The sequence below is a fragment of the Electrophorus electricus genome, chromosome 7 (genome assembly GCF_013358815.1).
Source record: "Electrophorus electricus isolate fEleEle1 chromosome 7, fEleEle1.pri, whole genome shotgun sequence".
NCBI classification, from domain to species: domain Eukaryota; kingdom Metazoa; phylum Chordata; class Actinopteri; order Gymnotiformes; family Gymnotidae; genus Electrophorus; species Electrophorus electricus.
This window is the reverse complement of record NC_049541.1, coordinates 26,669,765-26,691,663: the sequence shown is the minus strand read 5'-3', so window position 1 is coordinate 26,691,663 and position 21,899 is coordinate 26,669,765. Positions and strand designations below refer to the sequence as shown.

Genomic DNA, 21,899 nt, shown 5'->3' with positions numbered 1-21,899 from the left:
AACCCACGTCATGCCGCTGGGAGGTACAGAACCGTGCGAGCGTGTCCATTTTCTCGTTCCAGGCAGACCTGCACGCCCGATGAACCCCAGGCAAGCGGTGCAGCTGGGGTTTGTTACATGCCGAAAGGAAAGGAGCTCTCAGGTCGTTGTCATACAGCTTCCGTACTTCGGACAGCACCGAGCCATCCCAGGAAAACGCTGACGTGTTCCTCGCTGCACTAGTGCACTTGCTTCGGCGTTTCACTCTCACCTTTGCATTGTCACTGGACAGCGCTGGAGTGATCGGAGTAAATTTTCCTCCGGACACACGAATGCTGTTTCTAAGAGGTTTCTTCTGAGACGCGTGTGGAGCAGCTCTGGCCCAAGCCTTCCAGATGACTTTCAGAATCCTTCAATAAAGCAGGTTCCTCCACTGGCATTCCATATTATTCCTCCGGATAGCGGAGGGTGGGGGTGAGAATCCGTGACGCGCGTGTTTTAGTTCGCCTGCTCTGCTCCCTCGCTTTCGTTTTGATTTCAGCTTCTGAAAGCCGACGGCTGGACTCCACACGGAGCAACAATAAGCCCACCATTGAAACCCCCCCACGCAAGGCCCTGATTAAATATGGAGGACAGACAGGTGAGAGATGGAGGCATGAGCTTTGAAGTGCTCACACACACACACACACACACACACACACACTTACATAAACACGCACGCTCGCACTCACACACACACACAAGAAGAGAGCTACAAATATAAAATGATGAAAGGGGTGTCCGCCTCTCCAGCTGTGTGCTGATGGCTAGATTTCTAGAGGTCTAGGGGTATAGGGATCTAGATTTCTAGAGGTCTAGGGGTATAGGGATCTAGATTTCTAGAGGTCTAGGGGTATAGGGATCTAGATTTCTAGGGGTCTAGGGGCATAGGGATCTAGATTTCTAGAGGTCTAGGGGTATAGGGATCTAGATTTCTAGAGGTCTAGGGGTATAGGGATCTAGATTTCTAGGGGTCTAGGGGTATAGGGATCTAGATTTCTAGAGGTCTAGGGGTATAGGGATCTAGATTTCTAGGGGTCTAGGGGTATAGGGATCTAGATTTCTAGGGGTCTAGGGGTATAGGGATCTAGGTTTCTAGAGGTCTAGGGGTATAGGGGTCTAGGTTTCTAGAGGTCTAGGGGTATAGGGATCTAGATTTCTAGGGGTCTAGGGGTATAGGGATCTAGGTTTCTAGGGGTCTAGGGGTATAGGGATCTAGGTTTCTAGAGGTCTAGGGGTATAGGGATCTAGGTTTCTAGAGGTCTAGGGGTATATGTTTCTGGGGGTGTAGGGGTCTAGGTTTCTAGGGGTGTAGGGGTCTAGGTTTCTATGGGTTTAGGGGTCTAAGTTTCTAGGGGTGTAGGGGTCAAGGTTTCTAAGGGTTTAGGGTTCTATGGATCTAGGGGTCTCCAAACTCTGGAAGTTTAAAGAAGGCTGAAGTGCAGAGAGACAGATGCATGAAGCACACATATTTGAACCTCAAAACAAATTGGTAGGGTAGCCTCAGTACAAACTCCGAAACACATACATACACACAGATGCACTCAAGAACACACACATATGCGCACACACACCCACACGCATGCGTGCACACACACACACACACACACACACACACGCGCACACACACACAATTTAGTTAAATATCAAACAATTCTGACCAAAAGCAAGAGTTGAACATCCTGTCAGATTCTAAGCTCTTGTATATAAAGCAATATAAAACATTATAAAACATTCCAGAGGCAGAATGTAAACAAGCAGACATCATGTGATCATTATCCATTTATTACTGTTAAAGCGATTCACTAGTTAGAAATGTCAGTTAGACTAGTTAGACTAAATTGCTTCTCGTATGTGTTTTTATTGATGTGTAGTGGAAGAGAGATGTTAGTGTGTGTGTGTTTGTGTGTGTTTATTGATGTGTAGTGGAAGAGAGATGTATGTGTGTGTGTGTGTTTATTGATGTGTAGTGGAAGAGAGATGTGTGTGTGTGTGTTTATTGATGTGTAGTGGAAGAGAGATGTTAGTGTGTGTGTTTGTGTGTGTGTGTGTGTTTATTGATGTGTAGTGGAAGAGAGATGTGTGTGTGTGTGTGTGTGTGTGTGTGTGTGTGTGTGTGTGTGTGTGTGTGTGTGTGTGTGTGTGTGTGTGTGTGTGCTTATTAGATTGACTGAAGTAGCACACTACTCCCCTGAGTACTGAGTACTGCAGTAATATGATGTATAGTCTAAACCTCTCGACTGATTAGATTCAGTATAATTGCCTCCAATTAAACTTTAATGAGAATCAAACTTCGAACTATTCCGAGAGGGCCAACACAGCGCTAACAACCTTACAAAAGCAAACAACCTTTTTCATTTGGATTCAACCACCTTCTAATTCCCAAAGACGTTGATTTTCTTGTTTGGCAGATAATGTACACTACAATACATAAAACGTACACTGTAACCGCCTTTACGCCCGTCCGTGGCAGAAACGATGCCAGGCTGACTGCACTCTCTGCGATCTCCATGGTAATGAACTCCTCTTCTGGCAAACACCCCCACCTTTCGCCCACATGCCCGCGACAGGAGGCGTGTCAGACGTGGGAGAGGGAGGGGTGTGTCATTTTACTGCCCATCAAGAGAAGTAACAACTGAGCTACGCTAAGGCCTAATATACGAGAGCAAGAGAAAAACGAGAGAGTGAGAGCGAGAGAGAGAGAGAGCAAGAGAGAGAGTGAGAGCAAGAAGGGGTGAGAGAGAGAGCGGGAGAGAGAGAGTGAGAGAGAGAGCGAGAGAGAGAGAGAGAGTGAGAGAGAGAGAGAGAGAGAGAGTGAGAGCAAGAGCGAGAGAGAGAGCGAGAGAGAGCAAGAGAGTGAGAGCGAGAGAGAGAGAGCAAGAGAGAGAGAGTGAGCAAGAAGGGGTGAGAGAGAGAGCGGGAGAGAGAGTGAGAGCAAGAGAGAGAGTGCGAGAGAGAGCGAGAGAGAGAGAGATAGAGAGTGAGAGCAAGAGAGAGCAAGAGAGTGAGTGAGAGAGAGAGAGAGCAAGAGAGAGCAAGAGAGAGAGAGAGAGAGAGTGAGAGCAAGAAGGGGTGAGAGAGAGCGAGAGAGAGAGAGTGAGATAGAGAGTGAGAGCAAGAGAGAGCGAGAGAGAGCAAGAGAGTGAGTGAGAGAGAGCAAGAGAGAGAGAGCAAGAGAGTGAGAGAGAGAGCGAGAGAGAGAGCAAGAGAGAGTGAGAGAGAGAGCGAAAGCGAGAGTGAGATAGAGAGTGAGAGAGAGCAAGAGAATGAGTGAGAGAGAGAGAGCAAGAGAGAGAGAGAGAGCAGGAGAGAGTGAGAGAGAGAGCGAGAGAGAGAGAGAGAGTGAGAGCAAGAGAGAGAGTGAGAGAGAGAGTGAGAGAGAGCGCGAGAGAGAGAGAGAGAGAGTGAGAGAGAGCGCGAGAGAGAGAGAGCCCCTTTCATTATCAACCTCTATTGATATGCCATTCAGTTGCATTTTAAACAGTCTTGTGCTTTTTCTAAATCTGTCGTGAGTTCTGTTTACCTCAGAATTGAATGTGACAGTTGGAAAAAAATCTAACTGAATCAGATGAATAAATCTCGAGGGGGTGGGACCACACGCTAATGTCACAGTGAAAACACACAAGAGTCATGGCTCCAACCAACGACTGCTGCATGCACGTGCAAGTAAAGCAACCTCGTCGTTCCACCCCACTTTCTTCTATGGTCAGGATTTAGTAACACCAACAACGTTCACCTCCTTTTTAGATCTGTTCATTTCTTGAACTGTGAATGCTGGTCTGGGGGAGGGCAGCAGCATTTTGTCAATCTGACCCGATTCAGTCTCTTGGGTGGTTATGATAGAAGGACCTCTCTGATTAGACTGTCAGCATCAAACTCAAAAACTGAGGAGCGAGAGGGAATTTGTTCACATGTTCCAAGCTTCATCTTTAGCAATAGCATAATTAAAATACTGGAAGCTAATATGAGAAGAGACAAATCCTCTTTATCAATAAAGCAAACTGCGCTACCTTAAGTAATCCCTGTAATGTTTTGGTCCAGTTTATAGATGAAATGACGCGGTTAGGGGACTAACAGGCTGAAAGTTTTCTGGAACGGTGTCAAGTCCGGCCAATAGTCGCGACATTAACAGATCACAAGCGGTCTCGTAAATGAGAATGTCTGCTCTATGAAACGTCGGAACACACTGCACATTTTTCAAACACGTTTAAAACAGTTATCAAACTGGGAAACAAAAGTCCTCTTGAAACATATTTATTGTTGTGTGGATACCGATTGTAAAAGAAATAAAAGATGAAAAAGAAGAAGAAGAAAAGATTTTAAAGAAGATATCAGATAGAAAGCCATAACTAATAGTCACTGAAGAGAGCATAAGGGGAAGCAAGCAGACCAACAGCCTTGGACCAGGCATCTGACCAGGCATCTGGCCAGGCATCTGACCAGACATCTGACCAGGCATCTGACCAGGCATCTGACCAGACATCTGACCAGGCATCTGACCAGGCATCTGACCTCAGCCTTCAACCATGCCCTTCATTTAGTGAGCGCCTGTTCAAATCCGTAAATGAAACGTGATACCGGCTCGTCCAGTATTACATGGAGATCCATGTCTCATTTTGATCAAGACGCAGGCCCCAGGAACACTTTAAAAGTTGTTAAATTGGTTTTGGTAGGATTCTGGAGATAAGAACGTGCTTTGCGTCCAAAGGTAGAAGACTGCACTTCTCCATTCCACACTACAGACTACAGACAGCTCACCAAGAAGATATCTGTGTGATGTTCTTAAAGCTATACAGGCAATTACAAGCTGGATGGATGGATTGATGGATAGAGGCATCGATGGATGGATGGATGGATAGAGGGATGGTAGGCAGGTAGGTAGGTAGGTAGTTGGATAGAGTTAAAAGTACACTCTATTTCAGTGCCATGAATGGCTAGAATCAAAAAACCAGAATGACTGAATTCACCTAACAGGACTGTACTGAAAGAACATGTGGGAGATGTCACTAGTGCTCAGAGGTTAAGGGGTCCCAGTGCAGACCAGGAGGAGAACAACAAAGACAAAGACAGCAGCATCCACGTACCTCCACAGGCCATTACGAGCCTGTAATGGGAGGAATAAAATCAAAGCCATAAACATATCAAATACCCAGCAGGCAAAAAACACTGGCCATGCAAAGAAGCAGAAGCTGGCGGCATCAAGGCCAAAAAAAATCCCCACAATGCACTGGGCACTCTATCCACGATCCAACATCGAAGCTTGTGTGCAAGCCAGAAGATGCGGGAAGGAGCTTCCAAAATGTGAGATCCGATGTACAGGATGAGACGCAAAACATCTATGAATGCATCTAAGAAATGGGATGCCATGTTTGAGTCTACTGCCTCCAGATCCCAGGAAGCTCCACGCTCCCACTGTGATCCTGGAAAATCACATTTGGAACTTGAATTCGTATTCCAGCTGTTAACAGCAGCCCGTCCACACGTCAGGGCTGGACACAGCCCTCCGGCCTTTCTGCATTATTTATAGCCCGAGACGCTGCGCCATCTGTGTTAACAGCGGCGCGATATTTGCACTATAAGGCTACAGCGGGTTGTAAAGCAAAGGGAGGTTGGGGTTTCTTCGCCAGCCGCCACTGCAGAGACCGGCATGCCTTCGCCTTTTTGCACACGGTATCCGTGGCAGCAGCTCCACATCCGTGCCAGGAGGTCCCGTTAAGCATGTGGCAGGATTGACCTTCTACAAATGGGTGGAAATGGGTAGCTCCTCAAACCTACATAACATAACATATAAAGTGGCTATACAACAACAACAACAACAACACATTACTATATACCCTCGTGGCCCAGAGTCAAACCATTTCTGCTTCGTTCTCTTCTCCAACATCTAAGTTAACTGAATAATGGCCAGGCTTTTTTTAGCCAGAATAAGGTGGTTTTGAGAATCATACACACTGGAATCAAAAGCCACTGGTATCCTTCCAGTCTTGCACATCTGAAGACCAGTACAAATTGAGCCGGCCCAGTGATTTATGAGGTAGCACAAACCCCAGGGAAAGAACTTCATGCTCAGTAATCGCAGTTTCACAGCGGGATTCTGTTAAACAGGACTCAGTGAGCGAATTCTGTCCTTTGTGACTTTGGCTTGTTGGTCTGCAGCCTGTCATTACACTGCCCCGAACCTTCTCACTGGTTCCCCTCTGAGGCATTTCAGCACCTCCAGACAAAGGCAAGGTAGCACCCTGGGGTCTAAATACCACACCAAGACCACATTTACACATGTTAACAAGCCCGTCCTTAAGTCCGTGAACAACAGTCTAGCTGTCACGGGTCACAGAGTAGCTCTGAAATACTTTGGGTTTAACGGCGGAATAATTCGCATTAAAACGAAGGGGCAGACATATTTGCGATAGGAAAAAAGCATTACTAAGATATACTGTAGCTAGCCTTTGAAGGAAAATGTATCATCCAACTCTAAAATGACTATAAGGGGCTGGCTGTGAAATATCCACACCACTACACCTGAAAAGCTCCTTGGTAAATCAAGTCGAATCGATAGTGCTATTCGCACAAATAGGCTTAGGTAAATCATGTAGAACAGGTTTTGTTCCTGTTGCTAATGGGCTGAGGGCATCGGAACACACTCCAGGAGTACTTCCAAACTCTAGGGATGCAAATCTAGAACCAGAGGAAGGAGGTAAAGAGGTATCTTCTGGGTGACAGGTATAGGGGTGAAGTCTCTTTGGTAATTAGTATATGTTGCGCCGTCATCAAAAGGACAAAGCACGAGCACAGAAGCAACAGTGCATAGCGACAATTCATGATATTCTTTCAACTGGTGCCTAATTACAAGGTCTTTAAGACTGATCTGGAAAAATACATGAAAAGAGTGTCAAATGCACTGTGTACTTCACAGTGTGGCTGTCAGAAAAGCGGCAGTAAAAGCAGAGGGTGGAGCTCCAACCGCGCCTCACGCCCAGACCTCACAGGTGCAGAGCTGAGTGACGGTCTTCAGCACACGGGCCTCTTCTTCAGGAGGTGATGGGCTCCTGCAGTGGAGTGTAGAAAAACATCAGGGCAAAAGGCAGCTTCCATCTTAATCTCGTTACCCTGAGAGCTGTCTCATCCGGCCCGCTGACCCGGCGTGTCTAAGAGCTGCTGCTCATTATGTAAGGCATGACCTCACATCTGTGTCTCTCCCAACTCTGTAACATAACTGCATGCATGCAAACTCAACACTTCTGTGGGGTTTCATGATTCTTTCAGCCTTAAGAGTGTGGTCTGTATATGAGAGGGAACAAAGCTAAAGCCTAGTGATGAAGAAGAGCACACAGAGGAAATTTAGCTAGTTTGATCTGCTAATTAGATTAGGCTAATTGGATCTGCTAGCTGAAAATTACTGACCATGATGAAGAAATGCAATGTTGGAAATGAGCCTTTAATGTGGCATTATAAGGAAGCCTTAGACGAAACAAAATGCACAAATGCCTCATATGTAAGAAAATGACTTCCATCCCTCGCTGAAAATGAAAAATGGAAGTGTAATTTCATAGTCTTAGTTTAGTAAACAAGTTCATAGTGCGACTAGGATGACCTTGTGAATGGAGGAAACCAAGACATCTTGTGATGGATACCATTGTGGTCAAGGGTGTTTTAGAGTTAGATAACGTCGAGCTGATTGAGATAAATGCTTCATACAGGAGAGACCGGAGAGGAGATGGGACCTGCGTGTGTGTGTATGTGTGTGTGTGTGTGTGAGTGCAGGGTGTATCATGGCACCTGATACCCCAGCGTAGGAGCATTTTTGTTTGTGCACAAGGTCCTCTCACTGTGCCTGCGATGCTATCATGCCCTTAAATGGAAACATCCGCGTGGAAGGCAAACGGCGGAAGGTGCTTGCCAACGAAGCTGATAACAAACGCCCCGCTGCACGTGACCTGAGCAGCGTGGTGCCCTTCTCACGAGATACCAAAGTTCCCAGGAGTCCCGACACAGGCTCTAAAGAGCCCGAAGAGACCAGGACCAGAGACTGCAACGCGTCCATTAAGTGTTTTCACTACGAAGGGACTTGGAGAAGTGCAAACACACCTGCCTTTTCGCCCAGAGAGTGACAGAGACGTGTGACCTGAGGAGCTCAGGAATGCGTCTCCTGTTCTTTACACATCCGTGCCAGCGCACAAACTTCAACCAAAATGATCAAACAGAAGCGCCTGCACATTACATACGGGGAGAAGGCATATTACTATGAGCAGGATAATGAGACTCCACATCCATAAAGCTACACCCCTCATTCCCACAGCAACACACAGCGCCTGCTTACTGTCCCTGTTAAGATAGCGTTGCCATGGCAGCACTTCATTTGTTTGGACTCAGCCAATCGCTAGGATGTATCGAAGCAAGAGGCCATGAGTACAAACTACTTCTAATCAGCACTTTAATATATGTGAAACTTCTGGGCAAGTCCGACGGATCTGGAATGTAATTAAAGCCCGTGAGAAAAGAGAATCTGTCTGCTGCAAATGTTCAGCTTGTCGTAATTTACGTGAGTGGAAGGAACCGTGAGCTTGGATTTCACCCCCAGACATTCATTACCCCCCCCCACCCCCCCCCCCCCCACCCCCACAAGACACGGAAGCCACACCTACAACAGCAAATGTTCCTACTAACCTCTAAATACCTATTAGGGCATCTCAGATCGTGTGCTGAAGGATCACCTAACTGCATGATTCAGCGTTTGTCTTGCTCTCAGCTTAGCCACTAATCACCTGCATGGGCTGAACCGGGAAAACGTTAAATGTCCATCCAGGGCCCGAGGAGGGGTGTGTTCTTAAACCAGGAGCCAAGCGGACAGTCGCTGACGTCCAGCCAACATGGTCAGCAGCGAGGACATGGCGACGGGTCCTCTCGGCTTCTGCCCTGCGTGCCACCCCGTGACCTGGTGGGTAGCCGGCCGCCGAGCCGGGTGTCGGGTAACAGATGCAGTGGGCAGGCTGCCAGAGCAGCACCTGACGCCAGGACATCCATACTAACCTGCCGTTCGCACGGATAACGCCCCTCGTAACCATGAGCGCAGGACGCCGGATGGGATATATGAGGCCGGGCGTGCCGGAAGACAGCTTAAAGATGTGGAGGATGGATTTTAACACCGAACCTCTTTCACATGTGTCACACAGATTATGCAGAAAAGAATTCCAAGACCTGTTACTAAACTGAAGGACATCGCACAGGAGAACTGTTATGGCTAACATGTTTGCACACTGAACTGAGGCCAACAGTGCCATGCTGCGCTGTACATACTGGCTCCCAGGAGGAGGCCTGACCACCTTCTTCTCCCAGGAGGAGGCCTGACCACCCTCTTCTCCCAAGAGGAGGCCTGACCTCCTCTTGTTTTTGATGTTTATACCATTGGCAGGATAAGTGTCTTTCTTCCAGGGCTGACAAACCCTTCACTCCATAGGAAATCAGACATGGAACAAATTAAAGGATGATCCAGTGTTAATATACAGATGAAAAGGAAATATGAACGATAAAGGGCGAAGTATGGGGTGACCAAATTTTTCATGTTAAATTATAGGGCATATAGACCCAGTGAGGGTGTTACCTACCAAATGATAAGAATTTCCATACCTTACACTTCAACTGTTTACCTTACACTGCAAGTGTTCACCTTACAGTGCAGCTGTTCACCTTACAGTGCAGGTCTTCACCTTACAGTGCAGGTCTTCACCTTACAGTGCAGCTGTTCCCCATACACCGCACACGTTCCCCATACACCGCACACGTTCCCCTTACACCGCACACGTTCCCCTTACACCGCACACGTTCTCCTTACACCGCACATGTTCCCCTTACACCGCACATGTTCACCTTACACCGCACATGTTCCCCTTACACCGCACACGTTCCCCTTACACCGCACATGTTCCCCTTACACCGCACACGTTCACCTTACACCGCACACGTTCTCCTTACACCGCACACGTTCCCCTTACACCGCACATGTTCACCTTACACCGCACACGTTCCCCTTACACCGCACATGTTCCCCTTACACCGCACACGTTCTCCTTACACCGCACATGTTCCCCTTACACCGCACACGTTCCCCTTACACCGCACATGTTCTCCTTACACCGCACATGTTCCCCATACACCGCACACGTTCCCCTTACACCGCACACGTTCTCCTTACACCGCACACGTTCCCCTTACACCGCACATGTTCACCTTACACCGCACATGTTCCCCTTACACCGCACACGTTCACCTTACACCGCACACGTTCTCCTTACACCGCACACGTTCCCCTTACACCGCACATGTTCACCTTACACCGCACATGTTCCCCTTACACCGCACACGTTCACCTTACACCGCACACGTTCCCCTTACACCGCACACGTTCCCCTTACACCGCACATGTTCCCCTTACACCGCACACGTTCACCTTACACCGCACACGTTCCCCTTACACCGCACATGTTCCCCTTACACCGCACATGTTCACCTTACACCGCACATGTTCTCCTTACACCGCACATGTTCCCCTTACACCGCACATGTTCATCTTACACCGCACATGTTCCCCTTACACCGCACACGTTCACCTTACACCGCACATGTTCTCCTTACACCGCACACGTTCCCCTTACACCGCACATGTTCACCTTACACCGCACATGTTCCCCTTACACCGCACATGTTCACCTTACACCGCACATGTTCTCCTTACACCGCACATGTTCTCCTTATACTGCAGCTGTTCACCATACACTGCAGTTTTTCACCATACACTGCAGCCATGCAAAGTCATTATCTTGTTTATTAGGCACTTAGCTGGAATTGCCGGGCTGATCTCCCTAAGGAACAGCAGGGTTCCTCAGGTCTGAGCCATCCCTCCATTAGATGCAGTCTTTCCCCCGGTCGCTTCATCCTTTGGTGACTCCTAACAGAATTCCTACAGCCCATTCCTACGTTACCCCACCATAAAACGCCCTCGCTGTTGAGACATTCCACCAGGAGTTTGCTGGAGACCACATAATGCTCATTTGGATAAAACATGCTCAAAGCAGACATTTCAGCTAAACAGAGAACAAACTAACACTGTCTGCCTTTCTGATGGGTTTTGGTATGCAGTTAGCTGATCTAACACTATTTCCCATGAACAACAGAATGATACACACATGGGCGTTGACTTAAATAGAGGTTTTCTGGTTCCACTTGTTCAGTAATGACACTGGTCACAGCTGCAGTTGTACACTTATCTGTGTTCTTTTTACGTGTTGATTTATATCCTCAAAACCTCTGTGGGAAATTGAACATTTTGTTCCACACATGTAACCACTGATAATCAACATCTTAGACTTCTGAAAGAAACAGTGAACAAGCTTGGCTATTTACGATTAGACACATACAGTCATGTAACTTGTGAAGTAATTTGTGCATTTCTTTTGTGTGAACAAAAACATCTTTTTGGGGTGAAATTTCTCTGCTTAGCTTCCTAATCAATCACGTTGTTTTTCTTGTGCAAGACAAATGTATCTACATTTTATATTTGACGTGGATCGAAACATGGGATTGGCTCTGTAGAAACAGGATGTGCAGTCTCATTGCTCTGTGGATTGGACATTCAATATTACTATCATTAGCACCTTTGATAACATCATTCTCTTAAGCTCCAGAGAGCTGACAGAATTTGAATTTTTGCATTTAAGTGACGCAGTAAGTGGTGCTTTTAGCCTCGTTCATCCAGACGCCGGCTGTCTCCAAGCTGGGATGACAGGGATTCTGTTGCTCACCTGAGCCCGTGTGGGGAAACACGGCACTTTCTTACAGAGAGGAGGGCGCCGCTGGGTTTGTCACTGTCTCATAGTTCACTGAGGACACGTCTGGATTTGTCTCTCTGCAGCTTTTAAATCTGGGGGACGTGGGGCTATGGGAGACATACCTGCATCACTGATGCTGAGATGCCACAAACCGCTCTCCCTGCGTCTCTCTGTCCCGTCTCCCTGCGTCTCTCTGTCCTGTCTCCCTGCGTCTCTCTGTCCCGTCTCCCTGCGTCTCTCTGTCCCGTCTCCCTGCGTCTCTCTGCATCTCTGTCTCCCTGCGTCTCTCGGTCCCGTCTCCCTGTGTCTGTCTCCCTGCGTCTCTCTGTCCCGTCTCCCTGCGTCTCTGTCTCCCTGCATCTCCCTGCGTCTCTCTGTCTCTGTCTCCCTGCGTCTCTCTATCCCGTCTCCCTGCGTCTCTCTATCCCGTCTCCCTGCGTCTCTCTATCCCGTCTCCCTGCGTCTCTGTCTCCCTGCGTCTCTGTCTCCCTGCGTCTCTCTGCGTCTCCGTCTCCCTGCGTCTCTCTGTCCCGTCTCCCTGTGTCTGTCTCCCTGCGTCTCTCTGTCCCGTCTCCCTGCGTCTCTGTCTCCCTGCGTCTCTCTGTCCTGTCTCCCTGCGTCTCTCTGTTCCGTCTCCCTGCGTCTCCGTCTCCCTGCGTCTCTCTGTCCCGTCTCCCTGCGTCTCTCTGTGTCTGTCTCCCTGCGTCTCTCTGTCCCGTCTCCCTGCGTCTCCGTCTCCCTGCGTCTCTCTGTCCTGTCTCCCTGCATCTCTCTGTCCCGTCTCCCTGCGTCTCTCTGCGTCTCCGTCTCCCTGCGTCTCTCTGTCCCGTCTCCCTGCGTCTCTCTGTCCCCTGTCTCTCTGTCTCCCTGCGTCTCTCTGTCCCGTCTCCCTGCGTCTCTCTCTCCCTGCGTCTCTGTCTCCCCGCGTCTCTCTGTCCCGTCTCCCTGCGTCTCTCTGTCCCGTCTCCCTGCGTCTCTCTGTGTCTGTCTCCCTGCGTCTCTCTGTCCCGTCTCCCTGAGTCTGTCTCCCTGAGTCTGTCTCCCTGCGTCTCTCTGTCCCGTCTCCCTGAGTCTGTCTCCCTGCGTCTCTCTGTCCCGTCTCCCTGCATCTCTCTGTGTCTCTGTCTCCCTGCATCTCTTGCTTTAAGTTCCACTCGCCTGTCACTCTTTAGTCGTAAATAACAACGAGCATTTAATAATGATCATCACTCTATAAAAATGATCCTGTACAGGTCAGCCTGAAACCATAGGCCATTACATCTCTCCCCTCTCTGGCTCTCTCTCTAACAATTCCACAAAGAAATTCTCTCCTAAATCGTTTTGTAGTGATGACAGTATAAACATTAAAATGCCCAAACGGAAAGGAAGCAATCACAGCAGCCTCTCTAGCACGAAGCAGGCAGCACCTAGACGCTCCGAACGCCAGCGGGCCGGAGCAGATGGGGTTAGTTTTCAGTGGCCTGCATTTACGCAGCCATTTCCTCTGTTTTCTGCGCTTCTCCCGTTTCACACAGGTACAGGACGGAGCGCATTAGCCACAGGGGCACTGGGTCTTGGAGTTTGATTGATTCAACACTTAACGGGATATTCTGGAGATAAAGATATGAGCCAGGCTAGGATGAGAAGGAGAGGGAGAGAGAACAAGGGAATATATACAGAATGAGAGATTGAGAGACAAGAGAGAAAGAGAGATTGAGAGAGGGAGGTTAGAAAGAACAACAGAGAGAGAAGAGAGTGCACAGAAAAGGCAAAGATACCCACATGATTTTTGAATAAAGACGCTCAAATTCCAGACATTCATCAAACACAATCCTTTGACTCACAGATAAACGTGCCCGAATTTATCTCTCATATGAAAGCAACCAAATTCCAGCCCCAAATACTGGGTCCAAGAATAATAATGAAAAGACAGATTAGGCGAGAGTTGTGGTGCGCACGTCCGTGCATCACCTCCAAACCCACGTGCCGTCTTCGCTCGCCTGCCCTTGGTAATGGATCACGAGGCGTCTCAAAGCCGTGTCGCACAGCACACGTCTGGACGCCAAACCAGCAGGCGTTGGCACCAGCGGCCGTGTTGGGTCCTGGCTTCCGCTTTGTGATAAGCTTGTGGAATTTAAGCTCAGAAACTTTTTAAAAATATTCTCTTTTAAAAGAATGCAGCTTTTCCAGCATTAAGAAAGTTTGATGTGAAGTGAGTGTGAAAACATGCGTGGGATTAGGGTTTTACCACTTATCTTAATTAAGAAACACATTATACTTTGATAATACCAGCAGAAGTGTCTGCAGTAGGTCATGTGACTATGTGGGTGTAGCTGGATATTATAATAGTGATTTATGAAACTTGGATTAAAGCAAACTAATACAAGTCACACACACACACACACCCTTTTAAGACACACTTCGTGTAAGGCAAAGGTTACGCAGTCTGCTCTATAAATCTCAGTGGATCAATTCCTCACCCAGTGTTGCAGAAGATTCATGTTCATATAAAGGATTCTTAAAAAGATATTAAAGCCAAAGGCTGGAAGATCCAAGTGTGGCCTATCTCGACAAAGGTCACACAGGTCCCCCAGGTCTCGACAAAGGTCACGTAGGTCACCCAGATCTCAAGGACGATGACGTGCGAATGCCCTCGTGCACCCTTCTCAGCTCTGACATCGGACTAGAACGCTGGAACCCAGATGGGTGAATCCACCACGAGCAGGAAGGCAGAAAGAGCAGATATTTCATAAAACATACAATTAAAAAGACGTAGCCGTTGTTGTAGCGGTTGCGCGATATTTAAGGTGGTCTGTGCAATATTTAAGGCGGTACTGTAGACAGTGTCTGTCCAAAAAGGTGTTGCTTTCTTTTGACGACACCTCACACCAACACCAAAACAGACAGAACCACGTGATGGACATGCAGTGCTAAAACACACACTGTCCACCGACACACCCGCTGGCCAGACTCCCTGCACAGTCATGACAGGCGTGGCGACTCTACGTGCTGACATGGTGCGTCCACGGACTGGGACTGCCAGAGCTCTGTCAGCATCACAACCCTTGAGTGGTGACGCAGCCCCTCAGAGTGCCAACACGCCACCCACATATCACCAGCCAGCCGTGATAGCAACACGGCCTTGGCTCTCTCTCTCTCTCCCTCTCTCTCTCTCTCTCCTCCTCTCCCTCTCTCTTTCTCTCTCTCTCGCTCTCCCTCTCTCTCTCTCTCTCTGTCTCATTTGCTCTCTCTCTCCCTCTCTCCCTTCTCCTCTCCCTCTCTTTCTCTCTCTCTCGCTCTCCCTCTCTCTCTCTCTCTCTCTCTCTGTCTCATTTGCTGTCACTCTCTCTCTCTCTTTCTCAATTTCTGTTCCTTTCTGTCTCATTTCTCAGTGTCTCTCACTCTTCTTCTCTGTCTCACTGTCTCTCTTTCTCTCTCTCCCGTTATCATTTTCTCTCCTCTTCCATCTCGTTCGGTCTCACTACACAGCACTCCAGTCTCCGCTCCCTACGTCTCCCTTTCGCACCGCGTTCCATTTCAGTTCAGATTAGCGGCGGCGTGAGAGGGATTCGGGTTTGGTGATGGCTGACTGCTCTCTGGCTGCCTTGCGGAAATCGTGAGCCTTGAAACCCACTTGGTGTAGCAAGCGAGAGGCCGAGTTTGTAGGCTGCCTGCGTGGGGTGTGTTTACTGGGCCAGAACAAGCAAGGAGACATCAACTGTCTCAGTAACTCAGTAACTCACAAGAGAACGGAAAGCCTATTAGGAAAGGTCATAGTCTTAACAATGTCACCATGGGGGTGTGGCTAATGAATGCTGGTAATGAGGTCACCATAAACCGGGGGGTGTGGCTAATTAATGATGGTAATGAGGTCATCATGAACCAGGGGGTGTGGCTAATGACATCCACACCTACTGAAAAAGCCTGCTGAACAATGCTCAGAAATATCACCAGCATGGCGGAACGAAGCCATAATCAAAGACCAGTGCTGGCTCCACACTTTCAACCCATTCTCTTCTCACTGCATACCTTATTAGTTTCCATTTAGTCACTGAATAATTAACAGTAATTAAATAATAAGCCAGAGGACATGCTTGTCAATACGTCCGTGTGTATTAATATAGAGTAGCAAAAGGGCTTGATTCAACCTAAACTGGTTTAGTTCTCTGAGGCTTTCCAAAAGCCAAAGCTGAAGACAAAGAGCAAAATTATTCTTGCCAGGTTTCTTTAAGGAGAACTTTAACGGCAATACGTAGAGCTGTCTCCAACACAATTCTCCAGAACGACTAACGCACGCTCAGGGAAAATTCCAAACAAGATTAAACTATGCGCAATCAAGTTCTCAACAGGTGGGTGCAGAATGATGGGAAATGTAACAGCTGGAACAGCATAATTGTAATGACACGCCGTGGAGCAGAGGGGGCGCTGTGGAGCATGAGGCCCAAGCAGGTGACGACGGCGTGGGAAGATGGAAGGCTGATTCTTAAATGGCCAGGATTGTGCTACAACCTTCAAATAGCTGGGGGCAAAAAGGGCTGAAAGGAGGTCTGTCCCGTCGGGAAGAATCCTGACTGTTTGCCCTTCCTCCCCTCAGCGTTCCCATTCAGCTTCATAAACGTATTAGCACTTTTATTACTGTTACTCTACGCCATGAGTCAAATAAAAGCAAGAAAGAGGAAAAGATTGCGAGGGAGAGCGAGAGAAATGGAGTGGGTGATGTGTTTCTGAGCACGGGGGGCGCTCTAATGAAATCATAGCTCTAGTAAAAAAGCTTTTTATTTACCAATGGGGTTTAACGCTCATCACAGAATATTAGTCTGGAGAGGTAGTATGTGTTTTCAAGCCTGTGTGTGTGTGTGTGTGTGTGTGTGTGTGTGTGTGTGTGCGTGTGGGAAAGGGGGGGAGAGAGGGAGAGAGAGAGAGAGAGAGAGAGAGAGAGAGAGAGAGAGAGAGAGAGAGAGAGAGAGAGAGGGAGAGAGAGAGAGAGAGAGAGAGAGACAGTCATGTAGGTATCCATGTGGGAAGGAATAAAAGTTCTTCAGGCGTGCACATGCATTCCCGTGTGCCTGCGTGTGCGGGGAAGAGGAGGTGTTGGTCGTGTGCACACCGGCACTGTCTGGCCTTTCAGGCATTCACAGCGCCCAAAAGGCAGAGTGAGCTGCGAAAAAAACAAAAAGTAGCTTTCCAAACACACACTTCTGGGCCTGAAAAACATATTAGCAGCTGCTAAAAGATTCAAACTGTAACATCTTCCAAAGTACAACTACCTCTACTGAAGGACATGCATCGTCCATCGAGAGCCTATTTATACAAGATCAAGGATCTGGTTTCCAAGGAGACAGAAAAACTCTGGATAAGAGCACCTCCCAAATTACTATAAATACAAACAGAAGAGTACAGGGACATTCAGTAGTATTTGATCATATTTATCCAACCTGTGTACAGTAGGTGTACAGTAGGTGTACAGTAGGTAAGTATGGCAGGAAGGACCAAAGCAGGAATGACTGTCACTCCAGGTCCACCCAGGAAATTTACGAAGAGAGACAGAACAAGGGATAAACGAAAGAACAAGAAGAGATAGGGAGTCGGGAGGACAAGCCAGTCAGGCGCCTGATCGTCCCCCGCGCCACGCACAGTACTGTGACAACGCTAATTAGCAATATCAGGCAACCCGTGTATAGGTTATGTGAGGAGTGAGGTCTGGTGTGAGGCACCAGTGTACGGCATGGAGTTTACACGGAGAACACGCTTTTGGAAGCAGGATCTGTGTTTTCACCCCGGAAACACTGCCACGGGTCTCAGGGAGGAATTAAAACCTGAAAACCTGAGACCACCTGCTGCATTTCTGCTTTCAAACTGACCTTCTGAGTTCCCACACCATCAATAAGAGAAAAATGAATGAATAGCATTAGTCAAAAACAAAATGAAAGACATATTAAATGAGGAATAGAAAAATGAAAGTACCCTTTTCACATTCACACGCGCACGCACGCGCGCCTCCCAGAGCAGATGACGCAGTCTGCTGCTGCACACTGCATGACATTGCCATGTAATGAATTCCATCTGTGCATAATTAATTGCACTGACATTTTTACTGGTGATGTGCCGTCAGCCGGACCGCCACCGCTGGAGAGCGTTAAAGGCCTCCAGACGCACACGCCCCCCACCCCCAACCCCTCACTGAATCACTCAGCCTCCCACAGCTCCCGATGAAACAGAAGGACAGGTAGGAAGTGGGAGGGGTGAGAGGTAGAAGAGAAAGACGCGATCGATAGGGGCAAGACCAGGAAGGTGCCGGGGGGGGTGGGGGGGGGGGGGGTTCTGGGGGCTGGGTGAGGGGGCAATTTGTTGACCCGATCAATGATGACGACTTAGCAGAGGAGGAGAGGCAGAACTGGGCTGGAAGGTACTCGCTGGCTAATGGGAACTCATGGGAATCAGTTGTGGTGCAGTGGCAGTTTGTTTGTGTGTGTGTGTGTGTGTGTGTGTGAGAGGGAGAAGGAAAGAGAAAAATGTTGAATAAAATTTGAGTTGTCAAAAGAAAATAACAATTAAGAAAACTTTTAATTAGAACTGCTGGACTGGGGGAGACTGAGGGTCCTTGTAGAACTACTCAGAAGCACTGCAGTGATTGCTCTGTAATAGATTATTTTGGTCCGAAACTTACTCTCGTCTGGGTTTGGAGAGGCAAGGATGGCGCTGTGCTTCCTCTTGACATCCTCCACCTTCTCCGCCAGTGAGTCAATGAAGCCACGGATCTCCTCCACCTGAGAGAGAGATAGAGAGAGAGAGAGAGAGAGAGAGAGAGGGTCTATCAAAACGAACTCCAGAGTGAGGCTGCAATGTAACCGCATGGAGACTGTCATCTTAAGATGCCGTTCCTTAGAATCTGTGAGGTTTATTAATCATCTGAACACATAAAAACATAAAAACAAGATCTGTTTGGAACAGAAGGCCAGTGAAACCTTGTCTACAGCCCATCTTGGTTTGGTTATGTGTCTGATTCACTCATCTTGGCTCGGTGAAGTGTCTGATTCACTCATCTTTGCCTGGTGATATGTCTGATTCACTCTGGTCAGGTTTCTGAGATTCTACATCTCAATCTGCCTGCATCAGAGATCAGACAGCTCACCTGTACCAGAATGGCCTTTTAAACCATGAAAGAGAAAACGCTTTCATTCTACGTATACAAATCCACTTTGATGCAAGAGAACTGAAAGTGAGTGTGCGCTTTAGAAAGCTGCATGTGTGTGTGTGTGTGTGTGTATGTGTGTGTATGCAGTCGAAATGTGGAGTCAGGGGTAGGAAAAGAAAGGATTAATTTAAGGAAATACACAGAACTGTGGGGAAGGAAAGGAAGTCTGTAGAACAGTATAAAGGTGTGTGTAATGTCAAAGGAAACAGCAGCTTGGCAGCTTTAACAAGAGCCCTAGTAACAGCCACAGTCCCAGTTACAGAGAATTTCAGCAACTAGTTCATGTGGATTCGAAACTACAGAAAGTGCTTAAAAGGACTCTTCCTTTATTTAGTTCCCCTGTGGCGGTGTCAAGGTAATTGCAGCATATAACCAGGCGACTCGGAGCCGCGGTTGGTCGTACGGTAAACCATGCTCGTTTAAAATTAAACCAAAGAAAAGGACTTAATTTGTATCTATTCAGTACTAACACCGTGCGTGCCGTCTCTGGTTTCATTTTCGCACACGTGACAGGTAGGACAGAGGTTTCCTACTGGGGTAGTGGTCAACCTAAAGGACACAAGAGCCGTCAGCGTCTCCGTACTGCTCCAAGACCGCAAGCATCCGGGTTCTTTAGCTCAGTCTCCTGGTGTAGAAACCCAATCCGCAGGGTCGTGAAACATGTCCTCACAGACAAGGAAACTTAACGAACAGACGTATGACCCAAGAAAGCCATCAGCGGCTTGACACTGCACGCCCACACGCACAGGTTCGTGGTTCCCTGGTTCTGGCGGGCGCTCCAGCCCTTCAGCTTGGACCCAACAGGCCCAGCCGGAGGACTGCTGAGACATCCAAACTGACCCAAAATGCCAACACCAAACCCTAAATTAGGACCTGCCACTCACAGATTTCTCACAAATCATGGAAGATTGAGGTCACACGGGGGGAGACATCATCTGCGGAGGCAGAACTACAGGAAACACTTCACAGTAAAGTGTTCATTGTGAAAATGGAACATTTCCTAAAGTTCACTAAATTTTTCTACCAAAAATCAGGCAACATATAATGGTGCTTTTTACCAAAGAACATGGGAGTCCGACATGCCAGACTGGGGAAAAAAAGTGAAAGTTTGTGAAGATATGGCCTAGAAATATGGCACAGTTTAGCAAACAGGCTAATACAATAAATGCTTTAAAAACTGTTAGGAAATATTGAATATATAAATTCACTTATTCACATAAACGTTAACAATAATAATAGTAACAATTGAAATTAAAAATGGTCTGTAAATGGAAGAATTACCCAAGTCAGAAATTATTATATTTATAAACATGCTTAACCCCAGAAAAGCGCTATTGTAAATAGTTCTTAATGTGGGACCTTTTCAAATTTTTTTTCAGAGTAATTCAAAATTTTAAATTACAAAAGGCAAAATTCTATATTATGAAGCAGCAAATTTATACTCAAAGAATATTAGCATTTTAAATACTATTTAAATTGCTTAAACTAATAATGAAAATTTTCAAATACAATTTCCACGTGTCCATATATATGCTTTATAATGGGTATTTATTATAACCCATAACCTCTAACCTTATAAAGCATGACCTCTATGGCTCAACACTGTGCATCATAATTAACTTGTGCATATTTTTGGGAAAATCAGTTCAAAGTTCATTTTGCAAAAAAGGTGGTGCATGTAGGGGCAGCGGTGCAGCGGTGCACGCTCTCATTTACCTCTCGTCTGCCCTGGGCTCACGCCGGGTGGCTGCCTTCAGCCGCTGTTACACGCTGCCATGCAGCTACCGCAGAGTGACGCGGCGGTTCTCATTTGCTAGCTCTCTAAATCCTGCTTTTCGCTTCTTTCAGTTTTAGATCGCATGACACATATTAGTGGCTGTGATAGTTCGATGCGGTCGAAGGTGTCCACGAGGCCCATCTGAGCCATACCATGCGAACTACGATGCCGTGGCAACACCTGCATGTGTAGCAGCCCGGCCATGGTTTGTCCTGCTAGCAGTGAGACTGACAATCTTGTTTGAGGGTGACGTCCGATGAGGACTTCGTCCTTGGGTTCTCCTTCACTCTTTTTTTGCTCTTCTCTTCCCTTGTCCTGCTGTCCTTGGTTACATTTTGCAGGATAACCAAGATTTTTTGAAATGAGTTGCTTAAAATAACAGACAAATGACACCTCTCAAGCTTGTATGCCAATTTCTCTCCTCCATCCAAAATGACTCATTATCCCCATAATAGCTTGTCTACAGAATCTGCATTTTTAATCCACTCCTAATTGGCTGGTTTCCATTGGGAGCTCCAAAACTTTATCACACACCAGGCTGCAGGGCTGAAGAACTGCATGTGCTTTACAGGCCATTACAGAAATGAGTTTTCAAGATATCAGCACTTAGGTGCCAGTTGTACACACACGCGCGCGCACACATGCACACACACACACACACACACACACACACACACACACACACACACACACACACACACACACACACGCACACACACACGCACGCACACACGCACACACGCACACACGCACACACACACACACACACGCACACGCAGTAAGTGTTCTGAGCAAGACGGAGTGTGTATCTGCAGTTGTTCGGCCTGCTCCAAGCAAAAAAAAAATAATAGTAATAATAATTTTTTTTTTAAAAATTAAAAAAGTTTTTTTTCCAAAAATCAGGAATTTTACTGGGGCGGGTCAGTGGTCAACTTTAAAGATGAACTGATTAAAAGATTAACTGATTAAATGATTATGATAAAATGTGTTGGGATTTGGGAAAGACGATCCAAGGATAACCGTATTCCTGCGGATCAGAGGAAGGTGTGTGCAAGTGTTTTCCCTTTAAGTTTATCATTAGAGAGCGGACCATTACAACAATGGCAAC

At 47.4% G+C, this 21,899-nt stretch overlaps 1 protein-coding gene across 3 annotated transcripts in view; it reads right to left on the bottom strand.

The window, feature by feature from the left end:
- stx1a (syntaxin 1A (brain)) overlaps positions 1-21,899 on the bottom strand; it is a 63,019-nt gene that overhangs the window by 25,868 nt on the left and 15,252 nt on the right. For all 3 annotated transcript variants that reach the window (XM_035528318.1, XM_035528317.1, XM_035528316.1), the window contains exon 3: positions 18,487-18,586. In XM_035528318.1, coding sequence (XP_035384211.1) covers positions 18,487-18,586 — 100 coding nt within the window. The remainder of the gene's footprint in view (positions 1-18,486; positions 18,587-21,899) is intronic.